Below are 16860 nucleotides of genomic sequence, written 5' to 3' on the forward strand. Positions count from 1 at the left end.
TATATATATATATATGAAGAGCTCTTTTCCAAAACGCGTTAAACGACATTTTTTAAAAAAATGAGTTTGTCGTGTCATTCTGCTGCGGACAGAACCCTTTCACTGCTCTATCAACGTTTCATGCCGAATCGCTATATTTCCTTGTTTAAAATGTACTGCAAGATACAGTTTCTTTCCAAACCACGATAAGCGCCAGCCCTGTTTTTAGCCTAAACACGATAAATCCTCAAATTCAATGAGCGCTCTACACAATCCAGCACGGCGGCACTCTGAACAGAGGTTTATTATGTTCATTCATTCCTCAAAATGAGTCCTAGTTTTCTAGTCGACTAGTAGTAGATCATTTAAGCCATTTGTATTATCAGTAATCACATATATTGATTTAATTAAATGGGAGAGAAACCATATGAGCGTTTTTAATTGCATATTCCGCATCTCAACGTATGCATAAAGCTTGCCACAAAGAACCGGCAAAAGTAATGATTATGCATGAAACATTTGAATTGTTTATTAATAAACTAGTGTTTTCTGTCAGACCCCGTTTACACCTGGTATTAAAATGCGATCTGTATCCAGATAAGTTATCCGGATAATAAAAAACGCATGTTAATGCAAGGTGTAAACGCGTTGTGATCGGATCGTGATCGGATCTGCCTGACCACATCTGGAGGTAGTCTGGCTCGCATTGTGTCCGGATCTTTACTAGGTGTAAACGCAATCTGGTTGTTGAAACCACAAATGTATATTTTACTCCTCCCAAAAATGCTAAAAAATAAACGAGTGAGAGCGTGTTATATAGGCTATATGTCATGTTATAGCCTAGTCAGATGCGACACGCGACACGCACCACCGCAGATGAGCAGAGCGTCTATTCAACGTGCAAACATCGCAAATAAAAGTGAAAGTAAGTCACAGACGCAGTTAACACATCTTCAAGTAAAGAAACGAAATTATCTTACCAGGCCTGTTGCCACTCTCTCTTATTGATGTCTCTGATTTGGAAATTAGCTGATGATCAATAAAATGCCGCTCAGATCTGTTGCTTTTGGTGGCGTGCAATCCAATAAATCTGCATATAACGCAGGAGGTGAAGATCGGATTTATATCCGTTTTGCAAAAACACATTTATGTGGCCAGGTGTAAATGCAATCAGTACTTATTATCCGGATAACTTATCTGGATACAGATCGCATTTTAATACCAGGTGTAAACGGGGTCTCAGTGTCAGCAACAAAGATAAAGTTGATGATGCTTACTCGCCATCTTCGCAGTGAACGCGCATAGAGAAACGCATACTTCGAATTAGCCTACATACGCAGAGAGTTGCCAATTTATTTTAGTTTTTAATTGTTTTGTTTAAAAGTAGATATTTAAAGCTTTCTGTAGCTTAGTTCTCAGGCCTGTGTGAGGCAAGCATCGCGGTGTTTCGGTTCATATTATGAGACGCGCTCCGGTTCACCTGCGCGCCTCTGTGTCCTGATTATATTGTCTGATATTTACTTTTAATGTATTAATCCAGTCAATTTGTCGATGAAACATTTATTAAAATGAAGATACAATTTATATGAAACGAAATTTACAAGCTTTCTACAAAACAAAACTTAATAAGTGGTCAAAATCATGTCTGACGCACTCCAAATATTTTCCGATATTGGGCAGCTTTTGAATTTTGATCCTATCTTACTCATCTCATGCGGTTCCCTTTTCATAGCCTACTCAACATAGATGAAATAATAAAAATAAGTAATGTAATATTATTAAAAACAAATGTGAAATGTTTATTTTTTTTTTTTTTAACTTATATTTAAGCGTCATGCTGCTCCGCTTTGCTCACATGTTATGTAGCCTGTGTGTGTGTGTGCATGTGCTGGAGGGGTGCCCATCCCTTTTTTGAATATCGTTATCATATATTGATCATTTTAAATAATTCGTTTTTTTCATGCATATGTTGAAATTGGTATTAATAATTTGTTTTTTTCATGCATATGCTGAAAATGGTACTATTTGTTTGAGGTTTATTTCGATTTATAGCGTTTTGGAAAAAAATAAAATTAACTTTTAAATTATCATTAACAATATTGTTGTTTGATTTAATAATTATTGTTCAAAATGTTCAGACTGAACCAATAAAACATTTAAACAGGATAATTTGAATATTCACAAAATGTGTGGGTCTAGGTAAAAAATGTAGTTTTCCTGAAAACTATTGAAATGGATTTATAGCGTTTTGGAAAAGAGCTCTTCATATATATACTCACTTAAAGGTGGAATACCTAAGATTTTTGCATTAAAATATACCAAAATCACAAGGCCAATGTTATATATTTAGTTAAGATGATAACTTACAATATTCCAAATGTTTCAAACAATGTTTAAATCGCAAGAAAATTGAGATTTTAACCAAGGAAACGGGGCGTGTGAGCAGGGGTGAGCTAGGAGTCGCCAGTCAATCGTGTCATATCCGCTTACCTCGGTTTCCGCTCGTACTACATGTAGTCCTGGACAAATGCGATAGTTGTAGTTGTGCGTTAGCGTCTATCAAGCAACAAACGTAAGCTTGTTTCGCGCATTTGTTATGGAATGGAGCACAATTATTCTTTTCATTTATTCTCGGAATGTGAACTGTTGTAAAGGGGGTCGCACACCGGACGAGAAGCGCCGCGCCACGTTTAGGACAACTCCACAGTAACGTTATCGAACACCGGACACGCACTTTCTCATCAGTGTATGGCCAGCAATATTGTTTAATGACAGGAAATAAAGATAATGTCTGTTCTATGTTATGATTGTACTGTACAGTTAAATACAATCGTTGCTGAGTCTGCATTCCTAAAACTTTACCTCAGATCATCCGATAACTGAATGAATTGAAAATCTCACCATCTAATAACACCAGCAATTGTCATTCAAGTAGCTGATTTCTGTAAATGAATGCAAAACTAAATGCATATTGAAGCATAGGGCGAAGTCAGGATCCATTAGCAACGATTTGAGACAAAAATAATACAAATTTTATAAAAAACTATGTAAATGGCGCTCTGTGGCGCAGCAGGATTTTGACCACGGTCCTGAGGCGTTGCTGGGCACCGCGGACAGACGCTGAATGGCGCCGCCAGTATGTGTATACTTATAGATAATAATGTGTTCTAATTTTAAATATGTGGCGCGACGCGGCGCTGAGCTTCTCGTCCGGTGTGTGAAACTGTAGCTGTGGTTGAATATGTGTCAAATGTACATGATTTTTTATTTTTATAAAGTTACCAAAAAGGAGGACCAGCCACGTCAACTCCTTGATAGAGACCTGCTCCTTTAAACCCTCTCCACCATAGCTTCGTCCAGTGACTCGTACAGTAACATCTGTGATAATTTACTTTTAAACCTGACTTCTCTTGCGGTTATTTCAGTTTAAGGAAAAACATGCATGTAAACGCAACATTTATAGAAATCGAACTTTACCTCATCCATGACAACTAAATTTCGATTCCTGTCTGACTGATTTATCCACGGTGGAGTTGAAAACAACAGTTCCCATCATTCTGCGTTTCTCCACGTCATCATCAAGCAAAGCCGTTGTTGTTGTTTTGAATGTAGCGACCTCTAGCGGCATCTAAATCTTAGGTATTGTAGCTTTAAGTATACCCATTAAGTATACCCAATATATAAGTATACCCACTTATATTATGTAAACACAAACTTTTATTTTGGATGCGATTAATCGTTTGACAGCCCTATATTTATATATATATATATATATATATATATATATATATATATATATATATTCTTATATACTCTCTCTCTCTCGCTCTCTCTCGCTCTCTCTCTAGATATATATATATATATATATATATATATATATTAATGATTTTTTTTTTTTGCTGTTTTGAAATGAGCAAAATACATATTCAATTATGTTATCTGTTGTAAACAAATCCTTCATTAGTGTTGAAGATTTTTTTATGTTAAATCTTTCTTTTCTTGCTGAAAGGGTGGCTCCCGTTCATACATCCACAGCTGTGTCTTCATTTCGCATTTGAGGGGTTAAGCTTAGAAGTCTGACAGCTTTCTGGAAAGACATGTTGATATATCTTTGTGGTTGAGGGGTAATTTTACAGTATAGAAATTAGAGAGAACGGCAGTTACACATGCACACACACACACACTGAGGTATTGGCATTTTATGTTGCCAGTGTCTGTAACGGAGAGCAACCAATGCCACAGGGGGAAGAGAAGAGATTCCAGATGTGAGGGGTTTTCAGCAAATGGAAGGGAGGAATTGAGATGGAAAGCTGGAAAATGAAAAGATGATGTTTTGGATAAATTGAGTACAGGCTAATCTGCTGCTCTTTTTATTGTATAAGTTATCTCACCTAATTGGTCTCCCCAGCTTTGCTATATTTATCGGCTTTGAGCAAAAGTAGAGCAAAATTTCCCCCCTAATATGCACATGTGCATCCCAACTTCACCAGTCTTATGGTGCTAGATGCTTAACACAATATAACATAATGTAGAGCAATCCAAACACTATTGAGATACATCTCTCTTAATAGTTATATCTTGCTTGTCAGTCTCCTAATCTCCAGGACAACATTATTTCATGCTAAAGCGTTTAGCTGGTATGATCTTAGATTGACGACAGAATTCAGGGAATCCTCTCACTTAACCTGTTTCTTTCAGGTTTCTTTGGCATACAGATAGACATAACCACTGGTCTTAGTCAAGTCTTAGTTGCTTGCTGGGATTTAAGCACAGGAATAAAAAATGTTTTTTAAATAATTGATTAAAAAGCATTTGTTACCTTTAACACTTAATCAAAATGACTACAATGTCTAAAAAACAGCATCCACAAAATATATTTGAATATATATTTAGTCTTCATTGTTTTCATACTGATAAATGTATAACTTGAATGCATTGAAAAGGATACAAGCATCTGCTAAATTAATATATTTAAGTTTTATAGTTTAAAATCTACTAAATGAATTTTTTTGTGGAAATTTACTTTAGCTTTCTTTTAAAATATTATTAAAAATGTCTAAGTTGCAAATTTCCTAGTGCTCAAATGTGTATGCATATAATGTTCACCTACAGAAAGACATGTTTACCTGTTCAGCTTCTTTTAGCTAAAATAAGGAAATTCATTAATAACTTTTTTTAGGACATGCATATGTCGGTACACTTTTGCACAACTTCATTGCTTTTAATTTCCACCTCTGAGATACACTGTTGTAAGTGGATCAACACAACACACTTGTAGCCAATCAGCAGTAAGGGGTGTGTCCACTGATGATGGGGGAGGAGAGAGAGCGAGCAAGAGGGAGATTTGAAGACTGACTGTAGAAAGGGAAATGGCTGAGAGACATTACAAAAAAGAAAGGGTCAGAGGAATATGACTGGAAAAAGAAAGGTTATGATCAGAAATGAGCTTTAAGACCCGTGTTAATATTAGAAAAGCTTTCCAGCACTGGAGAGAGTGAAGAGGGAAGGCCTGAATACGGATGCTGAGATTTGTTAGTGTCTGCACCATACTTGAGTATCATTGGTTTTGCTATGTTTCTCAGAATGAAGATATGCTGGTGTTGTAATTTTAGCTACAGTACTAGTGTCATTGTTCTTCAGCTATGATAAAGAGACATCCACAATTGCATTGTGGGTTTGTGCATTTTTGGGGCAGAGCAATGAAGGGAGGAGTTTGGGTTGATTTCAAATGTCAAGGGTTTTTCTTAGAAAAGGCTTACTGCACCTTAAATAATAAATATGTTTTTCGAAAAATTTTGTGATTTTTTTTTTTTAAAGTCCGTTTCAGCTATCTTAAAATATTATTGGAAGCGCCCAAATTGCTTTGGGACTATGTATATAAAATATATTTAGATTTTATCAGTGATGTTGTTTACTCTGTTTCAAAGATATTAAGGAGTTTTTGACTTGGAAAGAGAAATGGCAAGTCTTTAAAGCATCCATGATGAATGTCTTGCTCCATTTAGTGACTAAACATGGCATATATAACTCAATCTCCCACAAGAGAAGGGCTGTAATTATTTAAGCTTGCCAAAAAGGAACACAGAACCATGTGCTTCTACATGCCAAGTTCACTACTTGATTCCCTACACTTTTTTTTACTCTATCATAGGGGTGCAACGGTACAGATAGCCCACGGTACGGTCCGTACCTCGGTTTTTGGGCCACGGTCTCGGTTCGGTTTCGGTACATGTTTTGTGCAGAAAGAGACTGCTATTTCATCCCAAAAATATGTTTTATTTTTCTTATATGCATTAACATAATGTCACAGTAGGAAGAACATCAATGTGTATGAAATAAATTAACACTCTAGTCTGTACTGAACAGAACTAAGTAATACAACAGAACTTCAACTACCACTTATAAAATACAAAATGTAAACAAACACACTTTAGAATATTCAAGTGGATCCCAATTCCAAACCTTGATAACTGGTATATAAAGTGATCCATGTGAAAGAAAAAGTGCACTTTTACCTTTAACAAACATAAATTAGCTTGTGGTTTGAATAAAAAGAGCCGAGCAAAATAATATAATAAAAAAAAACTTCATTCAGGATACAAAGTGCAATGTTATTTACTCATCCACTATTAAGAGATTCTTGTGCAAAAAGATACTGCAGTCAAACGTTTGACTGGGTTTGCGTTGTGCATCCACTAGATGTGCTGGGAATGTAGCGAGTGCGCGGAGCCGGAGGTGAGGCGTTTATTTAGTAAGCGTGAGCGCGCTGGGGCGGGCACAACGTACATTCGCAGCCTGACTCATATATTCAATGTGCGGCGGCTCGCTGCAGCAACGGCTCGCTGTTTTGAATGAGACGACCCGGTACTGTGAACGGGGAGCGTTTTTTTGAACATCTGTGACGCGCGAGCAGCGCCGTGTGACAAAGCGGGCATATGCTGGACACGAGCGCGAGTTCGCGGGCGAATTTAATAACGCGGAGCATTGTTAACTAATTCCATATATAAGGCGATCCGGATTATAAGGCACACTGTCGTTTTTTGAGAAGATTAAAGGCTTTTAAGTGCACCTTATAGTGCGGAAAATACGGGAAAAGGATCAGCACGAACTCTATGGCAAAACCGAAGTCCCGCGGGACACGAGGGTAGATTGTCCCGTGCAGGGCTGACCGAACGGTCCGGGATTTTACCGTGTACCGTTGCATCCCTACTCTATCATACTTATATTGTCCAAAGCAAGCAGATTGTAATACAATGAGGAACAAATAGATGCAAATGGTCTGAGTTCATTATTCTCATGAAACATAGATGAGCCACATATTTAAAGGAAGGGATATGGGCTGGAAGAATGGTTATTTTAAAGGCAGTTTGAAGTTTTGAAAGAAATTGCAAGCACATTATTTAGAGTAGTAGTGTAATAGTCATTTTAGTTGGAACAAATTGAATGAACTTGTATTCACAGTATTGTATTTAAAGTGTTTATTTTGTCTGTGACATTACAAGGGTCACTTCTTCTTCTTTTTTTTTTTTAATAATTTGCCTCATGTGATTTTGGGAACATGGTGATTCTCATAAACATTCTTTGCATTTCTCAAGATAGAAAGATGCAATCGGTGATTAAGACGGTATAATGAGCTGTTTGTGCGTGGTGAATCCTCTGCATTTTCTCAATTCAGATCCCAGACTGACAGCTAGAAAGTGAAAGACCAAGAGGACGGGGGTTTTGAATTGAATGGAAAAGAAAAAAGATGTGTTTTTTGAAGATAATTGGGATCATTATTTGTTGCTGGATGGATGCATTATAGTGCAGTTATCACAGCATGTTATCATTTATCTTTACAGACACAGATTTTCAACTCTGGAACTCCTCTCACATTTTGTGAACTAACATATAACTGTATTGACAAAAAAGTTCGGAAATAAGTGTTTAATTGTTTAATATTTAGAATTAAATGTGAAATTCAGACCCTTGAAGTACTTTTAAATCAAATAAGAAAATTCTTATTTCTGCCTTTTGTACTCACACACATACACGCACACACAAACCACTACAAATTGGCAAATGCATACGAGTCTATGATTGGATCATTATTGCAGTTATATGTTTGGAAACAGTTCTTCTTCTAACCCTAATTGATTGAGTGTGTAGCTTTTCATTTACATTTATGCATTTGGCATACGCTTTATCCATAACAAGACATTTACATTCTTATCAGTTCTTGCTTTTTCCCTGGGAATCGAACCCATGACCTTGGCGTTGCAAGCGCCAAAGCTCTACGGTTAGTTTGAGCTGCAGGAAAGCTGTACACTTGTATTGTATTTGTATTGTATATCTTAAACGACAATGTAGGAAGACCCATCATGACCACATTCCAGGATGGCAATGTCAAGATTTATTAAGAAAAATTAGGCAGGAGCATGAAGAATCATTTTCGCACATGAACTAGCACCTTTGAGTCCAGGCTTTAAAGGGATAGTTCACCCAAAAATGAAAATTCTTTCAGAAGACTTTCGTTCATCTTCGAAACACAAATTAAGTTATTGTTTTTTTTATTAAAAATAACTACCAAAACGACATTAAGAATAACAAAAGATTGACACAGCAATATCTTAATTTGTGTTCCGAAGATTAACCGAAGATTAACTTAGATAGTTTTTGGGTGAACTATCCCTTTAAATTTAGAGAAAGACTTTGGGATGTGCTGAAGGAGACTTTACAGAGTGCTTCACTCTTGCTTTTTCAATACAAGAATATTGATACACCTCTTGATGGAAATAAATGTGATATGTTTTTAGGTCTTGAGAAAGAAAACACACGTGTATCAGTGTAATGGATCCGTGCAGGTCTTAAAGTGACAGCAGCCTAATACACCTGTCGCCTAATTATGAGATATTAAAATGTCTATATGGCTGTTTTCTGCTCTATGGTATCGTTCAAATTGTGGCCAGTGAAAATAAAGAATGGCTAGTAACTTTGGAAAACCACTTGCCACATTGGCTGGTGAGCAAAAAAGTTAATGTCAAGTTCTGATTATAAAAAATATATATAATATCCCACATTGAATCTGCACACCCTTTTTACATTTTCTGACTAATGAACCAAGTAAATTCTCTTTAGTATCTGACTTCATATGTTTGTGTATTTCGCAGGTGTTTTAAGTGCTGCCGAATGCTCCTGTGGGAGAAATCACTTCACATGTGCGGTCAGTGCATTTGGCGAGTGCACATGCATCCCGGCGCAGTGGCAGTGTGACGGGGACAATGACTGTGGAGATCACAGTGATGAAGACAGCTGCAGTAAGTCTTTTACCATGCACGTTCATGAGAATACAATAGCAACATAATATATCGTAAAACAAATACACACACACATGTATTTATTCAAAGGCAATTTTCTCTGAGGTAAAATTGTTATTCAGTCTTTTGCTTTGACTACAAAAGTTATTTTAAAAGGCAGTGTACGTGTATATGTTTGTTGAAATATCTTCTTTTTTTTTTCAATTGTTGTAGTATTGAGCACACTTCAAATGATTTTCCCATTTATTAGTCAAACAGGTTTGCAAACTTGTTCTGATTTGGTTTGCGATTCAGTCTAAAACATTTGCAAATTTCAGCTTGTAGTGGCTTCTCGGTCCTTAAAACAGTGACGTGATTCTTTTAAACACATAGAACAAAGGAGCGCAAGGATTAAGTGAGAATTTATCTAAAATCAATTAAAATTGATTGTACAATTGAATTGTACAAATTGAATACAATTGAAATTGATTGTACATCACAAAGTGCATTTACATGCACTTTAAAAGTCAATTTCAGTCTGACTATCAGTCATTTGTCTTTTTAAAATGTCATGTAAATACTTTAGCATGACTGAAATTGTAGTCTGAGATCGAAGTTCATTTTTTAGTGAAATATGACAAACAGATCTGCATAATGCAGTTGTTAACAACCCATGTGGAAAAAAAGTTTACTTTTTATAAAGAGTACTTAGAAGTACTTTTAAAAGAATATGCCATACTTAGTGTGAAGAGTGTAAGGGTTTTGGACACTTGACATGAAAGTCATACTTACATTTATATTAAAAGCAATTAGCTGAACATTAGAGGGTTTTTGGCACTTAATTGGCTTTATGCACAGCTGCACTACTTCCTGAACTTAAGCCAGCTCCTTTGTTTCCTGTCTGCTATTATTGGACAAATTGATTAATTCAGGTGTGCTTGACCTCAGTAGTCACGGCAACAATAATCAGACACACCTGAATTAATCAAGCTTGGTCAATAATGGCAGACAGGAGCAAAGGAGCTGGCTTAAGTTCAGGAAGTAGTGCAGCTGGGCATAAAGCCAATTAGGACTTAAGTATGTCTAATTTCATAATTACTTTGGTTGTCTTTGAAATATGTCGAATGTACTGACAAGGATTTATGGTAAACTAAAGTATACCTAAATGCAATTTATATTTAAAACATATATGTCATGTAATGATGAAGATGCAATTTGGTATATTTAAAATATATTAAAGGGGTGATGAACTGAGTTATCAAATTTTCCTTGAGCTTTTGACATCTAAGAGGTCATCATATTATAAGAATATCCTGTAAGTTTCAGAACTGAAAACGTCCTTGTTAGTCCAATAAAAGCTTTTAATGACACCAGGCTCAACAAACGACTTGTTTTTCAAAGTGGGGAACTATGACGACAAAGAGGATAAAACACCACTCCTGCAGAAGAAGATCAATGCCTACTTCAACACGCCCGGTTTAGCCCCGCCCACCGATTCGTGCATTACACGTATAGCTAAATAACATAGGCCTACCTCGTGATGACAAACTGGATCGAGCTACAGAGCAATACAAAATATGTGCCTGGTTGTGGAAGAAGACAGTCGCTGCATAAGCCAGTGAGTTGAAACTCATTATAATATGCAAAACTGTTATCCACTCACGGCAGTGGGTGTTTACTTGCAAGTCTTCAATGTGAGACGTCCATACAAACCGAGCGTTTTTGAGCTAGGCTCAAAACTAGGGCAGAAAATAGCCTATTACTTATGCATTGTGATATTTTTTTTTATGTAAAAACCAAGTGAACGTCATAAGCTGACCTCAGAAAACACTAAAAAAAAGTTAAAAAAAAAAAGTTATTTCATGACCCCTTTAAATTTAAAGGGTTAGTTCGCCCATTTAAGACATGAAGTTGAATGCAATCCTTACCAGCACTATAGTGTATACACACTGACCCACTCTGTTGTGACCCCCCTGGTCAGAGTTCTGACCGCTGGAAGTTTTTCAATGAAGTACTCCCGGCTATTTTCCGGGGCCACAAAACTGTGCGTTTTTACGTGAAAAAATGATTTGCGTTTCAATGCTTGATTAATTTACCACACAAAAAACACGCCGGGCAAAATTCATACCTCAGTTTTAATGCGCCACTATTTTCTATCCATTTCTATCAATCCGCGCTGCCGCAACGTCAACAGTGAGCACGTTACGATCAGCTGTTGATAGCGCGTGACTCGCTGACAACATGTCTGACTGCGAAACTTAGGATGATGAAACGAATTTTAGCACAATGTCAGACGGATCAGATGATGAAAGTAATTTTAGCACAACGACAAAGGGATACCTTATAAACCGGAGTATACCGATGCCGAACTAACCTATCGATTGACGAGGAGGCCAGCTGTCTGCATTAGCTACATCCAATGACATTTTCCCTGCAATGCTAAATGCAGGTGTCCTGGAGACGTTCTTCTACGTCCCTAAACTCAATTGGAAAAATCGACCCAAACCAGCTGGACTTGACGGTCAGATGTCGGCTGAGTAAGTGTGATCGCTCATGTTGCTTTGTAGTTTTTTTATTTAAGAATTTAACGTTGTCTTGACTAGTTGGCTATATAATAGGCCTAGTCTATCTGACTGAATTATTATTATTATTATTATACTGAGTGGACAGTAATACAATTATTAATAAATTAATAATTTTATTACTGTCTTGACACCAAATGTCTCATCAGCTTGTTTACCGTATAGTTTAGACATGGGATCATAAAGTTAGCTTACCCGTGGTACTGGTAGCAAACAGCGAAACTCTTTAAAATATTTTTTTTCCCTTTTCCTCCTTGGTTGGGGATGTAATCGTCTTCACTGAAGTGAGCACACAAGAAAATCCTTTATTAGGGATATTTTAGCTCCCATGGCAACCAGCCAAAGCTGTCTCATAGGAAACAGGAAAACGATGGAATCTGAAATTTGATCCTCGAACATCCTTGTGGTCACAGCCTGGGAATTTACAAGTTCGCACTATTGTTAATTTAATACTTTTTACCTAACGTTAGTTGTCAATCGATTGTGTAAAAACTATGGAACAGCTGATCGTAACGTGCTCACTGTTGACGTTGCGGCAGCGCGGATTGATAGAAATGGATAGAAAATAGTGCCGCATTAAAACTGAGGTATTAATTTTGCCCGGCGTGTTTTTTGTGTGGTAAATTAATCAAGCATTGAAACGCAAATCATTTTTTCACGTAAAAACGCACAGTTTTGTGGCCCCGGAAAATAGCCGGGAGTACTTTATTTAAAAACTTCCAGCGGTCAGAACTCTGACCAGGGGGGTCACAACAGAGTGGGTCAGTGTGTATACACTATAGTGTTGGTAAGGATTGCATACAACTTCATGTCTTAAATGGGCGAACTAACCCTTTAAATGCAATTTTAAATATATAACAAAACAGTTAAAAAATTAGAATTAAATGTTTCACCGAAAATAAGTGTTCTTTAAAACGCAACAAAAAATGATTAAAGCTTTTAATTTGACCTTATTACAAAATTAATCATTTAATATATTTTGTACACTCTTTAAGTGCACTTAAGTGGCCTTTTATTTCTTAAAATTCTGTTATTTGCAAGTACAGTTTATTAAAAATATACTTGTACGACAAGTGCGCATTCAATATAATTAAGGACGCTTCTTTTTCACAAGAAATGTTTCACAGTGTGACACAAAAGGCAAAATTCAGGAAGCCCCTGACATCATTCTACAACAGCACAATAGCAAGCATTTTTTGAACCGCACCAATGCCTGGTTCACAAACTGCACCTGACAGGGCTGAATGACGCTGTGGAGGGTGATGTGCTCAGCTGAGCGTGTCACTCTCTACTGGGCTGTATAGAAGTCTTCTACCCTCACATCAGGACACTTACTCCAGGAGGTTCAGAACAACCACCAGGAAAATCATTAAGGACCCTCACCATTCTAACAATGGCCTCTTATCAATGCTGCGTTCAGGCAAAGTCTACTGTAGTCTGAAAACACAGAAAGACTCAGGAGTTTCTTCCTCCAAATTCCTTTTGAGGAACAAGACTGAAGAGATTTCTACAGAACACACACAGTCATACGTAACATAACCATGCACACACACATTTCAATGGACATATACGCATATAGGTATATACGTTTTCTGCACAGGTTGGTTTACATGAACACACCTCGGCAAAATAAATAAATAAATAAATAAAAATTAAAAAATGGCTAGCCGTTGATGTCTCAGAAAAACATCAGACAGAATGAAGATGATTACTGCTCATTCAAGTGTGCAAACAAGTGAAAATAACAAAATATACAAGGGATGCACGATATATCAGCCAGCATATCGGTATCAGCTATCGGTTATCATTATCGGCCTGGTAAGAAAATGTGGCCGATATATTAAAGCCGATAAATAATGTATTATTGCCTTCAGCTGAGACACTTGTTGAGCACTGTTTATATTTTGATTTTCTTGAAATATTAATGAAATCTCTTAAAAAAAATTAAAATATGGTTCGGTACAACATGTGCAGCGCAAATCTGTTATTGTCTATACAACACTATAATGAGAACATCATTATCATAATCGTGCGCTTTGGACATGGATTTAATTGTGAGACTTTTGTTTTTGTAATCTGGCTCTCAAAATTAGATAAATTTGGATTTAAATTTATCGGCCGATATATCGGTTATCGGCTTTCAAATATAAAGAATTATCGGTTATCGGTATCGGCCAAAATTTTCATATCGGTGCATCCCTAAAATATACCATATAGTATTTAAAATGAGGGGAAAAATCTGTAGACAAATATAAACATACAAAACAGACGTCACACCAGGCAAAAAGTGTCAAGCAAACATACTAGTTTTACATAATTTGAGACTCCTACAGCTGCAGAGAAGATGCTTGGGCATTAATTTGTGTTATTTTAATACGTTTATTTTTTACTGGACATAACCACATTCAAGTATTTCATACAATGGGTTTTGCAGCTCGTCCTTTTACAGCAGATTTTTTTCACAATTTACTACAATTAATCCTAAAATTCTGCATTAATAACCCTACTTTTCGCACCATCAGTCACACACGCTCTCAAGCGCCAAGGATCTCCCATTTTTAGCACATTTTGAGTCAGGGGTACTGTATGAATTCAGTGAATTGTCAACTGGACAGAATCATTTAAATCAGTGAGTTGTTGAGTTTGAACAGATGTAGTCGGATCAGTCCAATTTCATGAATGTATGTATTATACATTTGTCAATTAAAGGGTTAGTTCACCCAAAAATGAAAATTCTGTCAGTATTTACTCACCCTCATGTTGTTCCAAACCTCTATGTGTTTATTTGTTCTGCTGAACACAAAGGAAGATATTTGGAAGAATGTTTTAATCAAACAGATCTCATTCCCCATTGACTACCATAGTAGGAAAAAATACATACTATGGTAGTCAATGGGGAATGAGATCTGTTTGATTAAAACATTCTTCCAAATAACTTCCTTTGTGTACAGCAGAACAAATAAACACATAAACAATAAACACAGAGGTTTGGAATAACATGAGAGTGAGTAAATACTGACAGAATTTTCATTTTTGGGTGAACTAACCCTTTAACAACGATTTATTTTCATATGTTCATAATTCATAATTATTTAGCATTCAGAATGTCAGAAGTTGAAAAATGTTTTTGCCTTTTTTAATTGCTCTTAATTTGATCTCATTCCTTCAGTTTTGCCCACGTGCTCGCCACTAGACTTTCACTGCGACAATGGAAAATGCATCCGACGCTCATGGTTATGTGATGGAGACAATGACTGTGAGGATGACTCAGATGAACAAGACTGTCGTGAGTAAATTTCTCTTTTTTAAATATAGTTTATACATTAAAATAAAATGTTGTTTGGTGCATGGTATTTGTTGTTGCCAAGACTGCAGTGATGCTGTGCTGAACTGCAATTCTATGTTTTACATTTAAATAGTTCTAGTATATTTAATTCATTTAAAAGCGGCAAGCTCTTGTAGCCCTGTATTATTTCCAATGAACAAGAAGAAAATGTTCAAATAAATATTTTAGCGAGTTGATACCCACCCGTCTAAAGTGAGTGTAAACAGGCAGGACAAAAAATCGGCTCTCGTCAAAAGATCAGATCTGTGCATTAAGAGTGACATCCTAAATTATGTGTGTTTTTCCCTAGACCACACATTATTTGTAGCTCACTTCCCACCCAATAATACGAGCGTTGTGCTCTGTTACTTCTGATTAGAAACAAAGTCTCATTTCATCACGAAAGTCAAACAATAAATTTGACAATTTTTAGATTTGACACCTCAGTTCAAGCAGCTGAGTACTGTATGTATGCTGGTGTATGTATGCATGTATAAATGAACAGTATGTCTATCTGTGAGTGTGAGGCAGAGAGAGAGAAAAACAGAAGCATCTTTGCATCTGACCCATATTTCTCAGCGCTGTACTCTTGAGGCTCTTCTCATGATGGGGGGTCTGTCTGCCATAAGCTTTCCATGAATTTTTCATTGACATGCTTTGTACAGCGAGAGTCTCTTCCACCACACTGCTCTATGTCTGCCTTATCTTACATCCAGTATCTCTCTTTCTGCTTCTGTCCGTCCTTTTGTTTTATATTATCGTTTAAATAGCGTGATATGATTGTTCGTGCTTCCTCTGTGAATTAGTGGCATATGATAAATATGGAACAGCCTGCTTTAAGACTGCATGTCCTGTGTATTTCGATTCATATTGAAAACCAGTTTCTGTATGTTTTTTTTTTTTAACTATATGCGTTTTGCTATAGACTGTCAGGGCAATTTAAGTAAAGGTTCAGTAATAAACTTGGAACATTTTTACATAAAGATAAAACCATGTAAAGTACTGTACCGGTAATATGATTTTTTTTTTAAACAAGGAGTGAGGGGAAATGTGTTTCAATGAGACTTTTCCAGTGTGCTTTTGACATTATGTTTTTGTACGGCGAATGAAAGTGCAGCGGTGCAGAAATGCACTTGTGTCTGGTGTCGATCTGTCTGGCGCGGTGGGTGGTGTAAATACAAGCAGCATCACATTTTAATGCTGCTGCTGCTGGAGTCTCTTACTGGTGTCAATAAAATGATGTGAGCGCCACCAGTGCACTGGATTGTGTAGCTGCAGAGTGTTGCTATATTTTTCTGTTGCACCGAGGAGCACAAGTTTAAAAGCTGCTATAGGGTCCTATGAAATAATACATTTTTTCCTAAATTTTAAATTTTTTAAATTTTTGAAATTGATTATTTAATACAATTTATTTATATATATATATATATATATATATAGTATACACACACGTATAGCCAATTGAGTTCATTAAAAATAATTTAATCTATTAACTAGGGCTGTGCAAAGATTAATTGTGATTGATCGCATTCAAAATAAAAGTTAGTGTTTACATAATGTGTGTGTGCTGTGTATAATTATTTTGTATATATAGATGCACGCACACATGCATGTATATATTTAATAAAATGTCGTATTTATATATAAAATATGTGTATATATATATTAGATATATATATATATTAGATATAATAATCTA

At 36.2% G+C, this 16860-nt stretch overlaps 1 protein-coding gene across 3 annotated transcripts in view; it reads left to right on the forward strand.

The window, feature by feature from the left end:
- lrp4 (low density lipoprotein receptor-related protein 4) overlaps positions 1–16860 on the forward strand; it is a 156613-nt gene that overhangs the window by 82023 nt on the left and 57730 nt on the right. For all 3 annotated transcript variants that reach the window (XM_089123626.1, XM_089123603.1, XM_039668971.2), the window contains exons 2-3: positions 9129–9275; positions 15006–15122. In XM_089123626.1, the coding sequence (XP_088979752.1) occupies positions 9129–9275; positions 15006–15122 (264 nt within the window). The remainder of the gene's footprint in view (positions 1–9128; positions 9276–15005; positions 15123–16860) is intronic.

This window comes from Pimephales promelas, chromosome 1, assembly GCF_988280905.1.
Source record: "Pimephales promelas chromosome 1, fPimPro1.hap1.1, whole genome shotgun sequence".
NCBI classification, from domain to species: Eukaryota; Metazoa; Chordata; class Actinopteri; order Cypriniformes; family Leuciscidae; genus Pimephales; species Pimephales promelas.